We start from the raw sequence: 25,112 nt of genomic DNA on the forward strand, positions 1-25,112 counted from the left end.
GCATTTAAAGTATTATTTTAGTTTTTAATCCCTACTTTATGAGGTTTTCTCTCCCTATCCCCCTACACTATATCTCCATATCTTCAAAAAGTGTCTTATTAAAATAAGTTTGTTTATTCATTCATGTATGCATTTACATTCATTCATCAACTTATTTATTTATTCATTCATTCATTCATTTAGGTATATATCGAATCCACCTCTCCTATCCATATCCAATGTTAGTTCCTATAAGGTAGAGATTGTTCCTTCTTCTAGCCTTCTTTTTTCTAGCCTTATAATACATACTATATAATATATATCACATAATACACATAATACATATTCCCCATTACACACACACACACACCTTCCAGTCTTCTTCTTTCTAGCCTTATAACACATATTCCCCATCACACACACTATGGTCAACTCCAACCGGCATTGCTAACACAAGAAATTCTGTCTCCCATCTTGGAGCCTTTGCCCTGACTGTCCCCCCTGTCAGAAAAGCACTCCTTCCTCACCTTCTCTACTTAGAATCCCTAGTTTCCTTCAAGGCTCAACTCACCTACCTGAATTCATTTCCTGATTCTCTCTGAAATTAACTTAAATCTATTTTACTTATCTAATTATATATTCTCCCCTTACTGGATTGTGAGCTACATTTTTGTCTTTGAATCCCCAACACCCAGACTTGTTGATTGATTTTATTTTGTTTTGTTTTGTTTTGTTTTACTATCCCCAGAATTTAGTCCAGTACCTTACACAGAGCAATGGTTGAACGTAATTGAAGTGTATTTAATTTGTAGAATAGACCCATTGTATAAAGGGAGGCATATCTGTAGCAGACTAGACTGCTTTTAATTATTTATTCATTTTTTAGGACCACTCAGCAGAAGTAGAGGGCAAGAAGGAAGAAATGCTTCGGCTAAAGGCTCACTTAGGAAAGTTATGTTCTTTCAGCAGAGGAGAGGACCACCACACTCTCCAGGGCAGAGCAGAGGATTGCTTCCTGCTGTTCCAACAGGCCAGTCAGATGATTGAGAAAAGGCAACTTGCATTGACAGAGTTGACCCAGTTCCTCCAGGTCCATGCTTCTTTATCAAGTGTTCTGCATAGGCTAAGGCAAACTGTGGAAGCTACTAGTAACATGGATAAGACACAGTCTGAATTATTAGAGAAGGACTTAAATGATGCTATTATGGATGCTAAAAATTTAGACTGTACCGCAATTAATCTAGATGGATTTCTCACGAAAGCTCAGTATCACCTGAAAAGTGGCAGTTCTGAGCAGAGAGCTTCCTGTAGGAGAATGGCAGATCAACTTGGTTTAGAATTAGAGAGCATCCAGAATCTCCTGGGGACCAAGCAGAGTGAGGCTGAGGCCTTTGAAGCCTTGAGAAAGGCTTTTATAGATCACAAGGAAGCCCTCCTGAAGAGTCTTGAAGATATTGAAGAAAGGACTGACAAAGAACAGTTGAAGGAGCTCACCCAGCAAGCTGTTCAACAAAGGTAGAAGAAACTTGTGCTTAGCTTTTCTTCTTTTGTAAAAAAAAAAACAACAAATTTTTTTTTTGCTCTTTTTACTAGAGATTTTCTTCTCACTTTTTGTGGCACCTGGGGGCCTCTTCACATGTAGGTCTCCAGAAAGCTACTCCAGCTTTGACTGTGTGGGTCAGCATCTACTCAAAATTATGTTTACTTCTATTAGGCTAGCCAGAGGGTACATTCTTGCAAAACAAAAGATGTTTATTCCAAGTGCATATGAAATTAATTAAGAGAAATATCTCACACCCACCCACCCCACCCCTTCCACTCAAAGTTATATTTTCCCAAAGTTTCCCAAACCACCAATAGGGGAGGAAACACACAAAGAGGACACATATGAATGGAAACATGCTAAGGATGATGTGTGACTGGGTAAATTATCTGACTGATGCTGCACGGCCACAGATGTCCTCTAGTGATGACATTACATTGCTTTCTCATGTATTATTCTGATTTTTTTTTTGGTTGATTGTTTCTGCTTTTGTTGCTTATCTTCAGTTCTTTTCCAAGGAAAGAGGCCTGCAAAATCTTTAGTAAAAAACTCTTGAGGCTATATTAGCTCTCTTTGGGTGACTAACATAGATCTCAGTCATAACACCTGCTTAAAATTAATTCCCATAATCATTTTAAATGTCTTTTTAAACCCTTTTCTCCTGTGGCTTTCCAAGTTCATTTGGTCTAAATTCTTATTTCTCTTAAAAATCATAATCTTTTTTCAACCCCTTTCTACTCCCATGATTACATGATAGGTAGAAGATATTCAAAGGGAATGGGAACTTTGTACTACTTTTTTTTTCTGCTCTCCTGTTGACAACAATATTTTTTTCTATATTATATAGATTCAGCTTTCACATAATAAGTACCAAAGAAACCTTTGCTAAACGGAAATTTATTGAATAGGTATTTTGGAATGTAATAGGTTAAATTAGTGATTCAAGTAATTTGAAATTCAAGAAGTCTTTTACCTAGATAAATTTACCTAAAGGGTCACTATCAGGTTGGTTAGAGGGGATAATATTTTTTTAACCGCAATAACTCTCAAATACCATCTACTAAGTCCTAGAGGGATTGTGAATTATCCTGGTAAATGGGAATACCTACACCAATAAAATTATGGATCATTATAATATAGGCAAAGTCTTTGGATAAATAAATTTTAAAAGGAAGGCAATTGAACATTTTCATTTGTAGGTTACGAGTTTTTAATCAGTTAGAAGATGAGTTGAATTCTCATGAGCATGAATTGTGGTGGCTGAAGGACAAAGCTAAACAAATAGCTCAGAAAGACGTGACTTTTGCACCAGAATTTGATGAACAGATAAGTCGTCTGGAAGCTACCTGGGATGACACAAAGAAGCTAATTCATGAAAAGTAAGTCAAATTTTCTCAGAATAATTGGGTCATTGCATGTGAGTAAAGCAGATATTGGAATTTAATGTCTTTTCAATTTTGGCTAGTCTGTGTTCTTCCAGATTTTTCTTCACAGTCTATTGGCTTATTTTTGAGACATCACATTTATATGAAAGTTAATGTTTTGAAGAAAGAGTTGGGAACTTTGAAAAAAAGTGAACCTAAAAAAAAGTGCACCTAAATTTCATTACTGTTCATTAAATGTCATGGAGGCTGTGAGGATAGGGAATGCAACTCTCAGGAGCCCCAGGGGAAGGGAAGCAGTATCATTCTAGTTCATGTAAAAGGAGAAGCAGTGAGAAAGAAAATATTTTATTTTTCCCTCAACTACATGCAAAATAATTTTCAGTATTAAAAAAAAGTTTTGAGTTCCAAAAATCTATCTTTTCCTCCCTTGCTCCCCCCACCCTGATACAGTAAACAATGTGATATAGGTTACATATGTGCAATTCTGTAAAACATATTTCCACATTAATCATTTTGTGGAAGAAAACTCATGAAAGAAAAAGGAGGGAAGGAAGGAAGAAAAGAAGGAAAGAAAGAAAGAGGGAGGGAGGGAAGAAAGGAAAGAAGAAGGAAGGAAAGAAAGGAAGGAAGGAAAGAAGAAAGAAACCAAGAAAGAAAGCTTCAGTCTGCATTCAGATGCCATCAGTTCTTGATAGAATTTTTCATCATGGGTCTTTTGGGATTATCTTGGATCACTGTATTACTGAAAATAACCAAATCATTTGCAGTTGATCATTATACAATATTACTGTTACAGTGTACAATGTGGGAGAAACAGGTCTAACAAACAATAATATGGGAAACAGGATGGCAGGAACCAGTATATGTTTCATTTGAAATTTCCTACATGACGCCTCTGACCATGTATCATAAGTTGCCAAGCTCCATTTTAGAGCCAGACTGTTACTTAAAGATAAAAATGTAGTATTAGCAGATGTAGTAAGAGAGACAATAATATAATAAAATAAGTTCCTTCTTTGAAGATCAAAACACTTAAAAGATCACTTTATTTTTAATGTTTTTTTTTCATTTGGATGCTTCTTGAATAGTAACTTTTTAACTTCATTTTTCTGTTCTCTATTTCAGAAATTAGATGTCAAAGCTAAAAAACATGTGTATGTATATATATATATATATATATATATATGATATGTATATTATCCCTCCCTTTTTCCTCTTCTCTCCTTCTTAGCCTCTCTCCCTCTCTCTTTTGTGGGGCTTAAAAAAATTAAAAGTGAGGGTTCTTAAATATAAAATGTAAAGTAACTTCCACGAGGAATATTAAGCATTCATAATACATATAGAGATACATATATGTGTATGTTTACATACACCTTTACATATATTCTCCCTTTCCTTTCCCATAGACTTTAGGGTCCAAGTCTGTTTACAATATTTTGTTTTTACGTTACCTACATTTCCCAATATATTCCTCCATTTTCCCTTTCTAGAGAAAATAATAAAGAATAAAAAATGTAAGGGGAATAAACGTCAGCAAAGCAAATTTAAAAATGTGGATGGTATATGTACTATTTTGAACTCCTTAGTCCCCTCACCATAGCAGAGAAGCAAAGAGAGTTTTAGTAAAAGGTATGCAATCATCATTCAAGGAAAATATTTTAAGCGAAGATATTAAATGTGAACAAAGAACATCACTGTGAATGTGGAAGCTGAAGGCAGAAACAAAGTTATGGTTTTCATTAAGTCTCCAAACTATTCCCTTTGATAAATCTGAGACACTTTTCATTAGATTAAACCTAAAGGAGTAGTTCCCTTGTGCTGTTTTCCCTGAAAAATGATACTCTTCTAATTCTTTTTTTTTTTTTTTTTGCTCTGTTACCATTTCAGTCAAGGTCAGTGCTGTGGACTTATTGATTTGATGAGAGAATATCAGAATTTGAAGTCAGTGGTATATAAAGTCCTAGAGAATGCCAACAATGTAACTATGACCAGATCTACTGTAAAGGATCAGGAGGACATTAGATGGGCCTTATCTAAGGTGATAACTTGACCAATGCTTGATTTTTATTGAAACTTCCATAGATTTATGTTTTTGGTCATAAAGGGCTTCTTTGGTTGGGACATTCTCCGTTATGTTAGAAATGCTGGACTCTAGAGAACTCCATGTCTACTTTGTTCCAGAAAAGATTGTGTTCTAGATTTCCGGAGAGCTCCTCAAGAGGTAATTTGTAATGCTCATCGTCCAACTGTGTGGGTATAAGTGGATTGTTAAACACTTGATAAATCTCATCGGGATTATTAGCCTCTCTTTATGAAGCCAAGCTTGGCCTGGAGCTCTTAGATACAGGTGTTAGTGAGCAATACACACACACACACACACACACACACACACACACACATGCACACACACATACATAAAATATATATCCATATATAGAAGGATAGTATATTTTTAATTACTGATTACTTTATTAAATGAAGGAAATGTTTATTTCCACAGCATGAAACTGTCAAGAATGAGATGAATGGGAAGCAAAAGGAACTGGATGACTTTACAAGTAAAGGAAAACACTTGCTATCTGAACTGAAAAGAACTCAAAGCAGCGATTTCATTCTGGTGAAAACAGACATGGATAGCACTGTGGATAGATGGCTAGATGTAAGGACAGTCACTTTTTCTTTGTATTAATACTACTAAACATTAATTTTTCCTCATAGCTAAGTCTACCATACAGTGGATAGTATTAGGGCAAAAGTCCAAAATACCCCCAAAGAAGCAGATTATTCTTAGTATAAGAGGGATTGGATCTGTAATTTCATTCTTTATAAGGAACTCCCATGTGAGCAAACTACCCACCAATGCAGATTGGCACTTAGAACACAAAGATTATGTGACTTTTTAAACTTATCTTCCCCTTAAATAATATGTATGCATATACATATATATAATGCTACATATATGCATGTGTATGCATATATACATACATATACACATACACACATACACATACACACATACAGATATATATATATAGATATATATATATCTATATATATATATAATAAAGCCCAATCAGAGGCATAGCTTGAAAGTAAGTAGTTCTGACTAAGAGGCCAGTTTTCTATGAATGTTGCCACTCTGTCTTTCATTGTTAGCATAGTAATACTTTGCTTAAAGATTTGTTCATACATAGCACATGAAATTTAAGCATGTGGCCCATTTCTGTGAGACCTAGCATTGATTTCAGTGCTTTATATTTATTAATTTGGCTGGGAATGTTTTAAATATGTTTATTTATAAATAAGGAAATAATTGAAGACTAGAGAGCCATCTGTTCTGGGACATATTTAGAGGGAATTTTGGGTGGTGCCATCACATATTTAATGACAATACATTTTCTTGTTTCTCTCAGATTTCAGAGAAAATTGAGGAGAATATGGATAGACTTACCATAAGCCTGTCTCTTTGGGAAGATGTGCTTGCAGCTAGAGATGAAATTTATGGCTGGTCAAACAGCTCCATACCACAGCTGACAGAAAATATTAGCAACCTCAGTAGCAGCCTCCAAACAGAAGCATTCCTTAAGGAATTTGAGGTCAGTGAGCCTAACTTGTTCATCTGGACTATGAAAGGAATATGAAAAGTGGTCTCTTTTTCTTTCCTCTTGATAATCTACCACTTGCCCAAGGATATCAAGGCCATTCCAAGACTTTTCTAAACTCAATGCCACTGCATTGACTATATTTGTGACAAAAGCAGTTACCTATCTTTTTTTTTGGTTGTTCTTTTTGTTGCATCTTTCTACATGCATTTCTTCTTAAGATGGAAAACGTGAAAAAAAGGGAAAAGAGAGCTAGAGAATGTTGCTAGCTGTGTTTGATCCCAAGATAAATTATGCATTGAGCAAGATTAGAGGTGTCTTATAATGGTCACGTGCTCCTGTTAAAGCTACAAAACTTTGAGGGAGACATATCACAAATCCAAATAACTGTAAAATTTTAATCATAAACCTAGATCTTCTCATAATCCACAGTATTAAGATATTGAAGAACTATATTTGAAGTTACTTGAAATGACCTAAAAGATACTGTGTATTTCTTTCAAAACTCAAGCTTCTCCAAGGGAATAACTTGACTCAAACTGGGTCCCATGTTCAGCTAACCCTACCATAGAATCAACTCATTCTTGAATAATCATCCCCTCTCCAGCATCCTGGCAAGTGATCAATCAGGCTTTACCTGAAGACTTTAAGGAAAGTGAAGCCTTTATTACCTCTGTAAACTATTCTACTCACAGATGGGTTGAATTATTAATAAGCCTTTTCTTACACTGAGCCTTAATCTGCAATTTCTATTCAGCACTTTTATATCTAATGAGATATGTGAACTACTTCTTGGGAGTCTGGCTATTGGGAAATTGCTAAATTTATATAGAATTCCAACATGTTATTCAGGCTTCAAGAATAGGTCTTTCTTGACCCAAAATGATTACTTTAGATTTTAAAGTGTCTAATTTATTCTATAAGTAGCAATAACCTTGAAGAATTTTAACCCTTAATCTTTGCTCATCCTGTACTTTTAAAATATAGTTGCATTTAAATGTACAACGTGATGAAGTTTCCTAAATATAACAATCTCCTAGTCAGATTTTACTTCCATAAAAATAAATATGTTACATGTAGCATATTTAAATGATATATGCATTATATATAGTTATGTTTGAAAATGAAATACTACTCTGAGAATTTAATGAGATTGCTGTAATAAACTGTACTATTTAAAGTCTCCATTGAATTAAGAATTTTGGTCTGAATTTATTTTTTCCAAGAGATTTCTTTTCTCTAATAAAAACAAAAAGTCCATGGACTGCTTTGTATTCCATTAAGTGGAAGTTAATAGCAACAACTTTTCCAGACTCATAATGAGTTTTCTTTTTTATTCAGAAATTGACTTTGAAAAATGTTTTAGAAAGTGACATGTCATATATGTGTTTAGGAGAGTCTTAAGACTCAGTACAAGTAATTTACGTTTCCACAAATATGAAAATAAGAATGTGATCAGTTACTTGTGCATGAATATATATATATGTGAATATCAACACATTTATAATTTTATCATATTTTTTTCTATTTGGGGGCAGTGTGAAGTTAAAAATAAAGGACTTAAATTGGAAGAACTTCATTCAAAAATTTTAAATCTTAAAGGACTGACCAAAAATCAGGAAACACCTCCAGATCTTCAGGTAAGATGCCTTTTAATATTAACAGATGATGATCGTGATTTAAAGTATTTATTGAGTCATTATCCCATGCAAGTCACTGTACTAGGTAATATCTGTAGAAAAACCAAAACCCAAAGCAAACAAGATGGGCCTTGCTTTGATTGGGTTTAAAATATCAAAGTCCGTGGATTTGGTTGGTGCCATGTTGTCAATATCTAGTGTCAAAGATTATGCTAAGAATCTATAAAAATAGCCTTTGAAAAGTCAGGGTTATCTTAACATCACTGTGGGATATTGGGATAATACTTTGTGATATTTAAAAAGATTTGAGAGACATAGTTTCTGGGTAATTTAATCATTTTATTAATAAGGTCAGCAGATTTTTTTATTAATACAATAAATAAATAAAATAACTAGCAGGTTATTAATAAAAAGATAGTCATTTGGCCATCTCTCTTAGACCAAAAACGGTCATGGAAGTGGTCTAAGACAGATGGCCAAATGATCATCTTTTTATTAGTAACCTGCTGGCCTCTTCAATAACCCTTCCAATGAGGGATTGATGTCCCCCATCATTATATCACCCTTGGACAGAGAAAATATCTCAATAATAGACCACTCCCAGCCTTGGGCTATTCTAGACAAAAGGATGTGTCTCCACCCAAGTTTGAGTAGACTACAATGGGCTTCCCCACCTTAGATTAAATTCCTTGTAAGGTTGTGTGGGGTCTGACCAAGATCTAGGAGAGTTAATTCAATCTCATTATCAGTAATGTCCTTCAAGAGGACGTTATGAATCTCTCCAATATATTGGTCCTTAATAATCATTTTTCTCAATCTCAGTACAAGATAAAGCCTTTATTAATCACAAAATGAACTGTTTTGCAAGTTAAGAAAATTATTGAAAAATATGCAACATAGAAATTTCCTAGGAAATGAAACAGTGGTTTTTATAACCAGATTATGATTATGAGGGCAATGATTCCCTTCAAGAATAGGTATATGTGATGTTTGAACTTTTATATTACAGCTACTCAAACATTAAAAGCAATAACGTATGTATATATTTGGGACATGTTGACTTCCCTTAACTAACTGAAAAGAAAGCAGTATTTGTCATTTAAGGCATGAAATGGAAAATTCAGAGCTATGCCTTGAAGATAATTTACTATAAATTATCAAGAACTATCATACCACTGCCACAATGTTTCAATTATTTTTCCCCTAATGTTTTATTTTGTTTAGGTACATTTTATCAAGGTCTTTGTGACCAAGGTCCCTTCCTAACCCTTAGAAAACAACAGCCAAAAAAAAATACAAATAAGTGGATTCTGACCTTATAGGGAATCAGATTCTCCTCTGATTGTTGGAGATACTGACAATAAGCCAGCATGGTGAGAGACTCTGGAGGTCCACTTAAATCTAGAGTGCCCAGCCATGCAGCACAAAAATAAGGGGAGAGGTCTGAACTTCTCAGACTTAAAAGATAACAGCAATCTTAATGGAGCCGTCACAGCAGCCATTTTTCATGACTGCACCATATTATTACTATAGATTAAGAAATGAGTGGCACATTTTAAATCAGGCCAGGAATTCTGCTTGCAAGGGCACTGGAATGTTTAAGAAAAGCAAAGGATACCAAGGAAGGATCAGTGATTGGGAGACACCAAGTCTAAGCTAGGGTTTTTGTTAGGATTCAATCTTTGGCATGATAGAGGGAACAGAAGTTTTAATAGATATGTCTGATTATCTGGGAAGTACAGCAGAGTTGAAGAGCCTTTAATCATTTTCCTTAAGGATTACTGGGACTCACCAGCTTTTTAAGACCATTAGGACCATGCATCTGTGATGGGCCTCAATTGTTAGTGATAGCATAGACCACAGGCTCTAGATAGTGGTTATTAATGTTTTGTTTTGTTTTTTTGTATTATGGACCCTTTTGACAGTTTGGAGAAGCCTCTGAATCTCTTCTCAGTAAAACATTTTTAAATACACTAAATAAAATACATAGTATTTCAAAGGAAATCAATTATATTGAAATATACTTCTCAAAATATTTTAAAAACAAGCAAACAAATTCATAGCCCTAGTTTAAGAATCTCTGCTTTAGGGGTTATTCATTAACCATTCGTAAACCGTTCATTAACCTCAGTCCTTGATGCTTCCTTGTAGACATCCCAGACTATGTAGACATCTCAGACTATGAACTATGCCAATTCAGTTTAAAGTAATAGCATTCAATTCACCAAATATGTGTTAAATAGCTATTCTTCGCAGATGCACTTAATACATATTTGCTGAATGGGTGAATTTTCTAGATACTTTTTACTTTATTCTTGTTCAGTTATATAGCTTCCATAGCAACTGACCATATTCTTACTTATTTAACCACTTTAGATTGGACCAACTCCCTGGATTCAGGGTAAACTTTGCAGATGTCAGTGCCTGGCTGACCTAGATACAATAATTTTCTATAATCTTTTCCATTCATGCTTCTCCCATTTCATCAGTTACACAACATTTCATTTTTTTCCTACTAATTTCCTACTTTCCTAGAAATAAATTAAGGGCAAATAAAATTTTTGTGGATGTCTTTGTTACATATTGCATTTACCAGATTTTTTTTTTAATGTATGAAAGAAATCCATTAAAATCTGTCTTTTCTCTATTTATTGAAAAAGTGTGAACATTCCAATGTATAACTGAATGAGAACTCCAGGAGTATATTCACATGACCCTGATACCAATCTTTTATTTTTTTTTTTTACTTTTAGTTTATAGAAACAGATTTAAGGCAAAAACTGGAGCATGCCAAAGAAGTAACTGAAATAGCAAAGGGAACCCTGAAAGATTTTACTGCCCAAAAAATGCAGTTAGAAAAATTTATTCATGAAGTTGAAACTTGGCTTATAAAAACTGAAGAATCTTTATTGAACTGTGCACAAACTCAGAACTGTGAAAGCTTAAAAAAAGTAAAGGTGAGTGATAAATCTATCTTTAAACTATCTTGTTTGATAATCATATTTAATAATAACTTATTGTTATTAATCCTATTTGTAAGTTCTTGCATTATGTAATTTCAACCAGTATGATAAACCAACTCTTGAGGAATTATGTGAATATTGGATATCAGAAGAAGAGATTAATAAAATCATAGACCCCATGTAGAATAAGGGCCACTTGAAAAAAAAATTCTTCTGATCAGAGCTTCAAGGTTTCTCTAGTTTAATACACAAATTAGATAAACCTTTGGCAAACATTGAGAACATGCAATGCTGTATCTGCATTACTGTCAGTACAGATTGCTAATAGTCACTAATTCTTTGTCTCTGTAAAATTCAGAGCTTTTCAAAATCTATTGTCAGGCTTCTAAATCATACCACCTTATCACATTTATCCTTTTCACACATAAAAATTTTTGGCCCTCCCTTTTACCAGAGAAGTCTGAATTTTTTTCAATATTAAATTTTTTACAGTATTAAAAGATGAAAGATGTTGGAATTATAAAATACTGTACATATATTTTATTCATTTCTGAGTTTCTAAACTTTTTTTGTGTTGTGTGCTGGCCTTCATGTGTCATCTGTGGTTTCTGTGAAACTCCCTAAAAATTCCCATTTAATTTCTTCTGCCAACCAGCGATATAGCAAAATCACAGTGGGGAAAGTTGCGATGTGGAAAGGATAACTATTAAGCTTCTGGGATAGTAGAAAGAGTATTGGATTTGTAGTTTAAGGACGTTGGTTCAAAACCTGATTGTGTTATTTGCGTGAACTTGTGCAAGTTTCAACTTCACTGGGCCACAGATTTAGGTACATTAGGTACAGTTGTCTATTCCATAAGAGTGTTAGACGCTAAGTATGGTCCCTTCCAGGTCTACAGCCTGTGATGTCTCTCAAGATTTCCCTATAGACAGATCAGAAGTAATCTTAAAGGTATAAACCGGAAACAGCTGCCTTTGCTGAACCAGGACTCATCATAAACCACACTTCAGTAGCCCAAATGAAACATTCACAAAATACAAGAAAGACAATGACAGACACAAGTGCATAGTTATATCCTGAGTTACCTTATCCCCAGAATGATTCTACTCCACTGTGCCAAGGCCTTACCTTCTCTTTCCCTCTTTTTCTAAGCACTATGTGATTTCCTAAGTGCAATGTTATGAAAGACAAGTTTCTGGTCATCATCATTGGAAGTCTATCATCTCCTTGCATAACTGTGCTGGCTAAAGCTGGTGTCAGAATGAATGGGAAAGGAAAGATGGTACTCTCCCATAGCTGCTGATGCCTTTTCCCTCCCATAACTAATTTGTATTTCTTTTGTATGTGTTCTCTACCCTGATAGAATGTAAGCTTCTTCAGGTTGGTTTTGTCACCATGGTGCCTAGAAGTGTGCCTGGTACACAATAGGGATTTAACAAGTGTTTGTTGCTTTTTCTCCTTTCAAAAAGTTTTTTATTGATGTGCTTGTTTTTATATTGCATACATTTACAGATTATTACCACTTCCTGAAAGATCTCTTGTAAAACAATTAAGTAAAAGTAATAATGCAGAGACTTCATCTGAAAGTAACATTCCATATCTGTAGCAGTCCCCACCCTTCTATTTAAAAAAAAATTAATCTATTTTTTCTCCTCCTCACCCTCTACCTTATTGGGAAAAAAAGAAAATAAAAATAAAATTCTTCTGACAAATATGTATAGTCAAGCAAAACAAATTCTCTCAATGGCCATATGCAAATTATATATATATATATATATATACATAGATACATAGATATATAAACACATACATATATATATACACACATATCTCTGTGTGTGTGTATGTGTATGTATGCATGCCTTCTGACAAACATCTCTAAGCTACTTGACTGGAATTACCAGTACAGTCTATAACTATGAAATGGAGTGCCATAGTTCCCTGATGGTAGCACCCAACAACTGAATTCTTTAACCAGCCAAAGTAACTAGCTCTTAAGGCTGAGATCATTTAGTCTGAATCCATGTAGGTTAATTATGTTATTTTATTTTTAATTGTCACGGGCAGTAACCCTAACCCTGGCCAGCCCTCCCACCTGCCGATATGTGTACATTAGATCATATGTGGGACCAAGGAAAAATGTGGATGTGTCAGAGTATGTTCAATCCTGTGTGGTGTGTGTAGCCTTCATAGCTTACTTTTGTTCTTTAGGAAATTCAAAAAGAACTTCAAGGTCAGCAGAGCAGCATCAATTCAACACAAGAAAATCTCAACAGCTTATGTCGCAAGTACCATTCAGCTGAGCTGGAGAGCTTGGGCAGCACAATAACTCTCCTAATAAAGAAACACGAAGCTGTCAGTCATCTTGGCTCCAGAACACAGGCTGGCCTACAGGATTCTCTGGAAAAACACTTCACTGGTGAGCCATTCTGGGTGTTATAGGGAACAGTTAGCTCACAGGAAAGGTACTGATCCAAATGCTGCCTCAGAAACTGCCAATGGAAGGTTGCAAAAGGGTTACAGGGGCATCTTTTGAAATTTTATATTTCTTTGAAATTTTAATAAAAGCATTATGAATCACGTACAACTCATTATTACCTGGTTATTCCACTCACCCTCAGGAGGTAGGAAAAAATATGCCCTCCTGATGGAGGAGGAAAAAGTACTCTCTTTCCACTCTTCACCATCACTCATTCAAGTAGAGGAGTTCCTTCCCTAAAGCCAGCATTCTCCATTTCCAAGGGAATACGCTGCAAGTCTCATTTGCAATAGTAAAACCAATAGAGGAAATTTATAAGGAAGCTATAGCACTGGATGAGGTAGAAATTTACCATTGATATGTAATATGAGTTCTGCCTCTAGGCTATACAGTTCTGGTTGTATTCCAATAGTTCATCATAATGGCAGTGTGCCCAAGCATGACAGAAAGAGGAAATGTTCTCTCTCCTTACTGTATGAGAACATTCCTCAACCAGTTTTGGAGAACTTGAGATTCCCCCTTAAGATACAGAAATAACTACCATACATTTCAAGGCACATTTTTCTTTTTTTATTTTTTTTCCCAATAAAAATGTTGTCTTCTTTCTTCCAATAGAAAGGAACCCAGAAAGAAAATAATGAATTCCATTCTATAAACTGTTCATTCTGCTATGGTCATTTCCTGTCATTATAATACCAATTGTCATTATAGAAACCAAATCTATTGTTTTCATTGCAGAATGTTCTTATAATACCAAATGTTACATTTCACTAAGATAAGATCACTGGATAGCCAAATTTAAATTCACTGTGGTAATTTTTGGAAGCTTATTTCATCTTCTAACATTTATTTTTGCTCTTTGTTCTCTTTCAAAAGAGTCTATGCAGGCATTCCGAATGTGGTTTTCTGGTGCGAAGGCAGCAGCGAGAGAATCATCAGATAGATCTGGAGACAGCAAAGTCATAGAGGCAAAGCTACAGAATCTACAGGTGGGTGCTCCAGAGGCAGCAAAACTTAGGTGTTCTTCCTGCCAGGCTGGTGACATAGGGTGCTTCCAGGTCAGAACTGAACCACAGAAGTATAGAATCTCAGAGCCATCTCTTTAATTGTGGATTGCATGCTTCTGTCTTCTCCCATCTCCTCTTATTTTTTCTTTTCTCCCCTTCTACCATGGGTTACATTACCTAACTTAAGAAGTGATGGGCATCACATAAAGGAGAAATGAAAGAATCCCTATGAGATATACTATTTCTTTTTTATGTTTTTAAATTAATTTTTTTCAGTTCCAAATTCCTTCCCCCTTCCCTCATCCCTGACCATTGAGAAGGCAAGAAAAATAAAAATCACTTAAATATGTATAGAGATACACTATTTAAGATTCTTTGTTTTATCATTTTTTTTTCTGTTCTGGCATCATCCTTTTCAAAAAACTTGTTTTTTTTTTTAAATCTGTGGCCCATATTGAGCCATTTCTCTAAAACATAAAAACCCCACATTTATTAAGCATATATTAAGGACATCATAAAAAAAAACTGAATGGCAGAAAGAGAAGACAGACTGATCATCTGGAGAGATCAAGGGATGACAGATAGACAGCCAGAGTGATCCACCAATAGATGCCTTCTTGATGTTAGGAAAAAGTGAGAAAGTTCTTCCATAATATTGGGAGCACTCCCTGTGGCAGTCTTTTGGGAGGACGTGTTCAAAAGTTGGACAGGCACGAATGGGTGGTAATTCAAATTAGCAAAAGAAACTCCAGAATTGATGAGATCACAAATCTGTTTGAGTATGCCATTGCTACTGAGCAAAGTACCACAGGGCAGGGGGAGGGAGAAAGGCAGGGACGGGAGGGTGTGTATAAGAAGCAGAATATGTAGACTTTTTTTAGAATTTAAGTCTAGTTGGGGAGATACGATAATACTTGAATGAAATTAAAAGCAACACAAAGCCATATGCAGGCCAATGCTAGATCCTAGATTTTGGGTTAGTGAAAAAAAAAAAAAAGGATGCCATAGGAGTTCCAGAAGGGAAAAGAATCATGAGGAGTCCTTGCTGGGTTCCTTTGATGAAACCAAGAAATATCTTGTACATTGTTGTTGTTGCTGTTTTCTTTAAACAGGGCATTTTGGACTCAATCAGTGATGGCCAGAACAAACTTGATACGGTGACTCAGGAAGGACAGAATTTGTATGCTTACTTATCTAAACAAATTGTGAGTAGTATTCAGGAGCAGATTACAAAAGCTAATGAAGAATTTCAAGCATTCCTGAAAGATTGCCTTAAAAATAAACAGGTACTTCAGGACTGTGCTACAGAACTGGGGAGGTAAGTTACACTGGATGATGCGTTGAATGGCTTAGGGAAGGGGATCAATGGGGATGAGCAAAGAAGATTCAAAATTATGATTTTAAATAAGAGAAATGTTTGCTTCATTCAACGAGTCAACATGCCTTTATTTATTACAGTGAGCCAAGTAGTCTGCTAGGTGCTAAGGATACAAAAAGAAAAAAAAAACAGTCCCTGCCCTCCAAAAACATACATTCTATTCATGTTTACTATGGTTTAATTAGGAATGAACTTAAGACATGGTCTATGCTAGAGTAATAACTAATTCTGTGCTTCTGAAATCATTATTTGCAAGGAGTTAATTTCATTGATAAATGTGAATGGCATAGGTACATAAAGACTATTTGTGTGTATGTGTGTTTATAGTTAACATGGGATTATTATAAGTAATTATAATAATTAAATAATAATACAGAAATTAAATAAATAAATATAATCCTAATCTCCTAATTAATTGCAGGGTTGTGGGGTTTTTCTTTGGTTGTTTTAAATAAACATTTTGGCCATTGATTGAAAATATAAATACATATATCCACTGGGTCTGATGACAAACACCATGTGCCAAATTCATCATATTTCTGCTAGATTCCATTAAGCTTGATATGAAGTCCCCCTTACCTACATTAGAGTCAGAAAATACAGGAGAGAACCAATATCACAATAAATGTGAGAAGCCCTGATGTGGCAGAGTGTGGGAATTGGCTTGACTTGCTTCCTGGATTCTTTGGGAACTTGTGTAGGACCAATGTTACTGCAGCCAAGTTGAGATTCCAATAGCTTCTTCTCCACTAAAGTTCAAAGATCAAATTCAGTTCCTTACATCTCCTTCCCTTCCCCTCATTTCTCCCTCTTCTTTCATTCCCTTGTTCCCATTAAGTGATTTTTGTCTTCCCTAAGACTGGGACTTTAACAGATTACATAGTGACTAGAAAATTCAACCTTATTAAAGAATTGTAAGTCTTTATTTCTGCCTTCAAACTTTTGACTTGATGAACAACCTTCTGATTTTGCTATATTGATGATAGATGGTTCTTATTATTTTTCCATAGCACTTTTTACTTTTCATTTTTTAATATATTTTGACTCAAATAACTTGGCTTGAAATTCTAGCTCTCCTATTAGCTTTGTAGTCATGGGCAAGTTACTTCACGTCTTGGGGCCTCATTTTCCTCATCTGTAAAATAAGAGCATTTGACTAGGTGACTAGTCAAGATACTGTGGTCCTGTGATTTGGACAGGATTGTTCTTAAAAGTTTCTTTTCTCTAGTTTTCATAAAGTTCTCCAAAAGCATACATAGAAGGCACCTGGGGAGGTAGTAGATTTCCTTTCATTGGAGATCTTCAAGCAGTGGTCATACTTGTCAGCTGTTTTACTGTAGGAATTCCTTTACAGATGTGGTTAAACTAGACAGTTTTTGTGATCCCTTATAACTCTAAAATTCTGTAATTCCCTGATTTGGAGTTGTATGAACTCATAATTTCCTTCTCTGTATCATCAAGAACTCATTGCATAATATAATAGTAAATCTTGCAGCATGGAATGGTAAAAATTGAATAATTTATTTTTCTAAAATGTTATTTTTTGGTCATAGTTTTGAAGATCAGCACAAGAAACTCAGTCTGTGGATTTACGAAATGGAGGAAAGATTAAGCACAGAAAATTTTGGGGAGTATAAACAGCATATTCCTGAGAAGAAAAATGAAGTTCATAAAGTTGAAATGTTTCTGGGGGAACTGCTAGCTGCAAGGTATAATGGAAAAATGTCTTTGTACCATTCACTGAGGGTTTTTTTTTTCTTATTAATCTGGTTGCGTGTCTAATGTGCAAGTGAACTTTACACTATTTCCTTCATGACATCGTGTTATAGTTGAAAGATCATCAGATGGTGTTAAATCAGAAGATCTAGGTTCTTGTCCTGCCTATGATATTCTCATTGACCTTGGCCATGTAACCTGATCTCCCAGGGTCTTGGTTTCCCTATCTGAAAAATGGGTATAATAACACCTACCCTACCTATCTCAGGTTTGTTATGAGGATTTAATGAGATATCAAATGGACTTTGAAAAGTATAAAATGCTCTAACAATTTCAAGTTGCAATCATAATGATTTATATTGTGATTTATGAAAGGTAACATGGCATGGTAGATAGAAAGCTGGATTGAGGCAGAAGACCTGGTTTCAAACCCTATCTGAGACATCTATTGGTAGTGTGGCCCTGGGCAAGTCACTTGATCTCTCAGTGCTCTGTTTCAAGTCTCTATGACTGTAAGGTACAAAGAAGGTGCTGATTTGCTTTGGTGGAGGGATGTGCTCACCCATAAGTTCCCTCTACAAATTAATTTGCATACCCACTCCCTAAAGTGCTTTATAGTTTAAAAAATGTTTTTCACACTATAACCATCAAAGAGCTTAAAACCAGTAGGGGTGATAAAAAGTACATGCAAGTAAAACCAGACATGGTATGAATGTAATAGGAGAGATATATGAGATATTTACAATAATTCATAGGAGAAAGAGATTACATGTAAATGAGGAAATCCAGAAAGGTTTGATGAAAAAGAATTCCAGAATCCCAGAATTCAAAATTTGGAAGAGAGCTCAACAGTCATATAGTATAACCCATAAACTTATTGTATTGCTAATATTCATCAATATTAATAACCATGAATTATAATAATAATAATAATTGCAAAATATTTTACATATGTGATCTCATTCCATCCTCACAACAACTCTGGGAGGTAAAGGCTGTTATTATTCCCATTTTAGAGATGAGGAAACTGAGGCCAAAAAGTGATAGAAATTCCCATTCTAACACACATAACATATGAAATTGTTTTTGCAAGATGAATACTCTTTTAAAACTCTTTTGCTTGCATTTAAATTTCTTTACATTCTGTCCAACATCAATTTCCTCACTATTTCTAAAATCTCTCATTATTTCTAAAAATGAAACTCTCCACGTTAACCAAATAGGTTATACCCTGAACACTGCACACATGTCTTGGGTATTGCTGCTCCAGGACTTACATACATTATTCCCTGGTTCCCCTGACTCCACCCTGTTTCTCTATTTGGCCAACTGCTGCCTATTCCTTAAGGCTTTTACTTGACCATTCTGGCCCACAGTGACCTCCACTTTCTCTGAACACACAGTAATTCTATATACCACAATGTGACAATTAATTATAGACTTCTTTGTGGCACTTCTGGTGTTTTTGTCCTTTATTGTTAATTTATATTTGGCCCTGTATTTTTTATTATTTAACTGTTTATGACTGGAGAGTCCATATGGATAGATCTAAGACTCGGGCTAACAGGGGTTCAAATCTTGCTTTTGATACTTACTAGCTATGGGGCTATGAGTAAGTCACAGCCTCCCTGAACTTCAGTTTCCACATATGTAAAAACATCTCTTCTCCTCCTCCTCCTCCTCCTTCTTCTTCTTCAGCTGTAGATTAGAGATGCAAGAGACCTCAGAAGTCATTTGGTTCAACCATTTCATTTTATACTTGAGGAAAACTGAGGCCCAAAGTAACTTACCCAAGGGCACCTAGATGCAATCAGCAAAACCAGGATGTTTACTCAGATCTTCTGCCTCCCAGTCCTATGCTCTTTCTATATTATCTCTCTCTTGTCTTGAATTATGCCCTGTCTCCTGCAGTAGACTGCACAATTCTTCATAGCTGGGTTCATGTTGTATATGTCTTTATAATCCACACTCAGTCTAGTACAGTGCTATGTACATGGTAAATGTGTTCAGTAAGTATCGACACACTGCTCATTACTTTAGCTTGTTTTTGTTTGTTTAGTAATAGCAATGTCTTCCGTTGAGCCATCTCTTTTCTCTTGCCTAGTTTCCCATAAAGATAACACTTACAGTCTTGGTCTAATTAACACTCTACTCTAAACAGCCAAATTAACCAGCCCAAATATTTGTACATGGAGACACATTTACAGTGATAACCTATGTATATATTTACAGTCAGATAGGAGACAGCTCAATTATGATCGCTCAGTATTATCTGGATGTAGATATATCATCCCTTCCCCTGAAATAACCAAATTAGGCTACAATTAATTATTTTTTAAATGCATGCTGTCATCTGGACTACTCTCTTTCATCCCCTTTCTACCTCTCTGTTTTCCTGCCCTTCTTTGATATTCAGCTCAAATACCTCACCCTCCCCTCTACAGGAAGCCTTTCCCAGTCCTGCAGCTGCTAGTGGCTTCCCTTCTGAGACTAACTACCATCTATACTGTATATGTCTTTATGTATAGTACATAAGTGGAATAATAGTCTTTGAGTAAAGAAGACTAGAATTCATATCCTGCCTCAGACATATATTAGTTGGGTGAACGTGGATAAGCCACTTAACTTCTCTCAGACTCAGTTTCCTCATCTGTAAAATGGAAATAATAATAGCATCTGCCTCCAGCGTTGTTGTGAGGATCAAATGAAACAATGCATGTAAAGTGTTTTATAAACCTTTAAGTTTAGATGGTAGCTATTATTGTTGTTGTTGTCATTATTGTTGTCATTATTATCATTATTAAATGCACATAATTATTTACATGTCTCCCCCATTAGAACATAAACTTCTCAAGGGCAGGGACTATATTTTTGCCTTCTTTTGAATCCCCAGACTTTAACACAGTGCCTGGAACCCAGTAAGCAATTAATACATGTTTCTTGTTATTTTTAGCACAGTGTCTAGCATTGATGAATGGTAGCAAGGTGTTGAAGTAGATAGATTGGCTGGGCTTGGAATAAAAAACACTTTAGTTCAAATCTGACTTCAGATACTTGACTAGCAATATGACCCTTGGAAAGTAATTTAGACCTCTGTTTGCCTCAGTTTCTTCTACTGTAAAGCGGGGATAATCATGGCATCTATCTCGTAGGATTGTGATGAACAAATGACATTATACTTGTAATGGGCTTAGCACAGTCCCTGGCACATAGGAGGCACTTAATAAATGCTTGTTTTCTTCTTTTCTTCCTCATTGTCTGACTAACTTCTTCACCACTTCAACATGAATTACCTGTATTCCTGAATATCAATTTCTTTTTTCCCCCATATTTTTTAGAGAATCCCTTGATAAGCTTTCTCAGAGAGGGCAGAGTTTAAGTGAAGAAGGCCACGGGGCTGGAAAAGAAGTACGTCTGGTTGCACAGCTCCTCACTGGTTATCAGAACTTGCTCAAAATTACAAAGGAGAAATTAAGAACTTGCCAAGTAGCTCTGCAGGAACACCAGGTCCTGGAAGAAGCCCTTCAAGCCATGTGGTCCTGGGTGAAAGATGTGCAAGACAAGTTGGCTTCCGCAGAGAGCACTGTTGGCAGCAAAGCCACCTTAGAGAAACGACTCTTACAAATCCAGGTATACAGCTCCTGACAAATAGAGAAGATTGCACACACACACACACACACACACACACACACAGAGCCAATCAACCAACTGTCTTGGATCTTATTCTTTCTGTGTTTATTCTGAAGGAGAAGTCAACAAGCCAACAAGCATTTATTAAGCATTTACTCTGTGCCTAGCACTATGCTAAATGTTGTGTCCTTTCCCTCAAAGAGCTCACATTTATAATGGACAAGACAACATGCAAACAATGATGTAGAAATAAGATATATGCAAGATAGGCTGTAGGTAGTATCAGAGGGAAGGAACTACCATTCAGGGGAATGAAAGGAGGGAGAAGATATAGTTAGTTGCTTTCCCCCTTCACCCTCCCCCCCATTAAAATGGAGTATGTTTAAGAATCTTGGATACTTTTAAAAACCAAATTTTCCAACTGCAATAGAGCTTCCTGCTTCCCACCCTCAATTGATTTCATTCTATACTTGCCTTTTATTTTTGAAAACAATTCTCAAATAATTGTTTAATGGCTTATATTTTAGTCACACATATCCACTTAGCAGATCATTTTATTGTGAGAGGTTTTAGGAGCTCTATATTGCTGTCATAAAACCTTGAAGCCCCTGAGTTGTTCCCATGCTTGATGCATCATATAATATCCCTTTTCTGCTGAACAAGCATGGTCATTGAGGCAAGGGAATGATGAAATAAAGAACTTGAATGTAACTATGGAAACAGTGTGCTTGAAAATTGTTGTGAGTTTATTTAAATCTTTGTTTCCTTTTTACAGGAGATACTTTTGATGAAAGGTGAAGGTGAAGTGAAGTTGAATATGGCCATTGGGAAAGGAGAACAGGCCTTGAAAAGTAGCAACAAAGAAGGCCAGAAGGTGATTCAAACACAGCTACAGACACTTAAAGATGTGTGGGATAATGTCATGATCACTTCTGTCCATGCTCAGAGGTACTTTTGTTTTTTTCTTGCATTTGCTAAAGCAACATTCCTTGGTTCAGTAAGACAGAATTAACTGAGTATGACATGAATTAGAATCAACATGTTTTTGGAAGACTTCCTTATAAGCAGCTGACTGACTCGGCTGTTTTCAGTGTGTGTCTCTTTGCATGTTGCATAATATTATCGCACAAAATTGTCTGTTGAAAAGGAAATCATGGAGCCAAGCTGACATTAATTGGGGCCACTAAAATGGATTAAAAGAAGTAAAGAAGGTGGCAGGGAGACAGGGCATTATAATATTTGGTTGAATCTCAGATACGTTATTTATGTCTCAGACACCACATACTCCCAACATAAACTTTCCAGTCCAGTGGCTTAGCATTCAATCCTGGATCCCAAAGCCAGCAAGCAATATTTTCAGAAAAGTTATCAAATAAACAAATCTCCAGGAGGTCCCCCACAAAGCAGGACCATTTGGATGATATTTCTATTCATCTAGTTAAGGTAAATAAGTGACTGCATATATTAGAGCTACCTGTCAACTAAAGATGATTACCTGGGATTTAATTTACCAGGTATTCAGGGTGAAACTTGGTAGAATTTCAGTGAAAAATGAATGCTTTTTTTTAAATCATTGCCATGTGGGTGGGATGTTCGATCACTCCACAGAGAAGCAATATTTTCATTGCACTGATGCAGAATTTAATCTTTTTAAAAATTTATTTATTTATTTATTTTTAAATTTATGGGATAAAACAAGTATTTCCATAACATAGTATAATGAAAAATATTGCACATGAAACTGCAAATCTATAATGTACAATTTGCTATTCCTTTTAATATATAATAAAATTATTATGTAAATGTCTTTTTTTCTTCCCTTCCCCCACCCTAGAGATGGCTGCCATTAGACACAAATATGTATATGTATATAAATCATTCTATACATACTTCTACTTATGAGTTATTTCTCTGGATGTACATAGCAACTTCCTTCATACGAACTTTGTAGTTAATTTGTGTATTTGTAATAGAATGACATATTCACTCAAATTTGTTCTTAAAACAATACTGCTGAAAAAAAATTTAAAAAAACAATACTGCTGTTACTGTATACAATGTTCTCTTGGTTCTGCTCATTTTGCTCTTCATTATTTGTTAATAATAGTAATGTTACAGTATTTGTCTTTCTTTGTGTTACCAGTAATCAGCACAATGCCTGTCACCTAGCACTTAATAAAAATGCTTATTGATTGATTTTTTGATTGATTGATTTGATTTGATTTTAAGCTAACAATAAAGCCAACCTGCACTCTACATGACTTTCTCATTTAAGCTCTTTGGAGTCTGTGATTACTATGTGGAATGATTATTTGGAGAGAAAGGTCCAGTTGGAGCAATGGATGGAATCAGTGGATCACAAAGTGGAACATCCCTTACAGCCCCAGATGGGACTGAAGGAGAAATTTTCCCTCCTGGATCACTTTCAGTCCATTGTTTCAGAGGCAGATGATCACATTGGGGCCCTCCATCACGTAATTGAAAAATCCATAGAGCTCTACGAGAAGACTGAGGATGATTCACTTAATGAAGCTGCTCAGGAGGAACTGAGAACACAGTTTAATGATCTCAGCACTGTTGCAAAGGTAAATGACATATTTATTTAAAAGAAGAAACCAACCAAAGAAATCCAGAAAACTGCCAACTTTGGCCTCCTTCCCTTTTGTAACTGGAATCCTTGATGGTTGAATGTTGGGGAAAATTAGCTGTTTTAAAACCATTAGTTCCTCTCTTGAGCAAAAGATTGTCATGATACTTATCCATGTACTTCATTGTACTATACTTCCAAACTTTGGAATGGCTCTGACTTTTGCTTGTTTTCTTTCTCTTCTTCCATTTCTTTATGTCAACTCTAGGGGAAACTAGGTACAGCAGCGGATAAAGTACTGAGCCTAACATCAGGGAGACTCATTTTTCTGGGTTCAAATCTAGCCTCAGACATTTACTAGGACAATTAGGTGCACTGGGCTTGGAATCAGGAAGACTCCAAATCCATCTTCAGACACTTACTAGCTGTATGACCCTGGACAAGTCATTTAACCTTGTTTGCCTCAGTTTCTTCATCTGTAAAATGATCTGGAGAAGGAAAAGGCAAACCACTCTACTATCTTTGCCAAGAACACCACAAATGGGGTCATGAAGAGTTGAATGTGATTGAAATGACTGAACAACAGCAAATGCTATGTTAATTCAATCAACTCTATAAACATTTGCTAAATGCCCGCATGAAAGATGGTATACTCAACATTAGGAACAGAAAGATGAAAAGCAATGTAATTCTTACCCTCCAAGAATTTACAGTCTACTTGGGGTTATGCCATGTATACAAATAAATCATGGCAGAGCATGATAGGGATGAAAGAGAGATCCAGATAAAATATTATTGACAGAATGCCTGGCATAAATAATCAAGTGCTTAAAAATGCTGTATCAATCTATCTAGTTATAATTGAGAAAAGAGAGACTACTGTAAGCTAAGGAAATCGGGGAAAGGTTCAGGGAGGAGTTGGCATTTGCAGTGAGGCTTACCTAGGTAATTTCTGGAGTCGTTTCCAGTGATGACATTTTCTAGGATTCTGTGAGTTATGCTAATGTAAGAGGCAGCTAGATGGTGTTGTGAATAGAGTGCTGGACTTGGAGGCAGGAAGACCAGAGTTTAAATCTGACTTCAAACACTTACCTAGGCAAATCATTTAACTTCTGCCTGTCTTGGTTTCTTGCCTGTAAAATGGGGATAATAATGCATGTATGAAATAAGTTAATATTTGTAAAGTGCTTTGCAAACCTTAAA

General features: G+C 35.5%; 1 protein-coding gene across 1 annotated transcript in view; it reads left to right on the top strand.

Annotated features, from left to right (window-relative positions):
- SYNE1 (spectrin repeat containing nuclear envelope protein 1) overlaps positions 1–25,112 on the top strand; it is a 552,931-nt gene that overhangs the window by 254,458 nt on the left and 273,361 nt on the right. The window contains exons 40-53 of the mRNA XM_027857999.1: positions 866–1,494; positions 2,722–2,901; positions 4,795–4,945; positions 5,408–5,566; positions 6,321–6,503; positions 8,048–8,149; positions 10,903–11,106; positions 13,324–13,531; positions 14,468–14,580; positions 15,711–15,916; positions 17,530–17,685; positions 21,031–21,322; positions 22,098–22,270; positions 23,598–23,907. Coding sequence (XP_027713800.1) covers positions 866–1,494; positions 2,722–2,901; positions 4,795–4,945; positions 5,408–5,566; positions 6,321–6,503; positions 8,048–8,149; positions 10,903–11,106; positions 13,324–13,531; positions 14,468–14,580; positions 15,711–15,916; positions 17,530–17,685; positions 21,031–21,322; positions 22,098–22,270; positions 23,598–23,907 — 3,066 coding nt within the window. The remainder of the gene's footprint in view (positions 1–865; positions 1,495–2,721; positions 2,902–4,794; positions 4,946–5,407; positions 5,567–6,320; positions 6,504–8,047; positions 8,150–10,902; positions 11,107–13,323; positions 13,532–14,467; positions 14,581–15,710; positions 15,917–17,529; positions 17,686–21,030; positions 21,323–22,097; positions 22,271–23,597; positions 23,908–25,112) is intronic.

This window comes from Vombatus ursinus, unplaced genomic scaffold (assembly GCF_900497805.2).
Source record: "Vombatus ursinus unplaced genomic scaffold, bare-nosed wombat genome assembly UNPS02012602.1, whole genome shotgun sequence".
NCBI lineage: Eukaryota > Metazoa > Chordata > Mammalia > Diprotodontia > Vombatidae > Vombatus > Vombatus ursinus.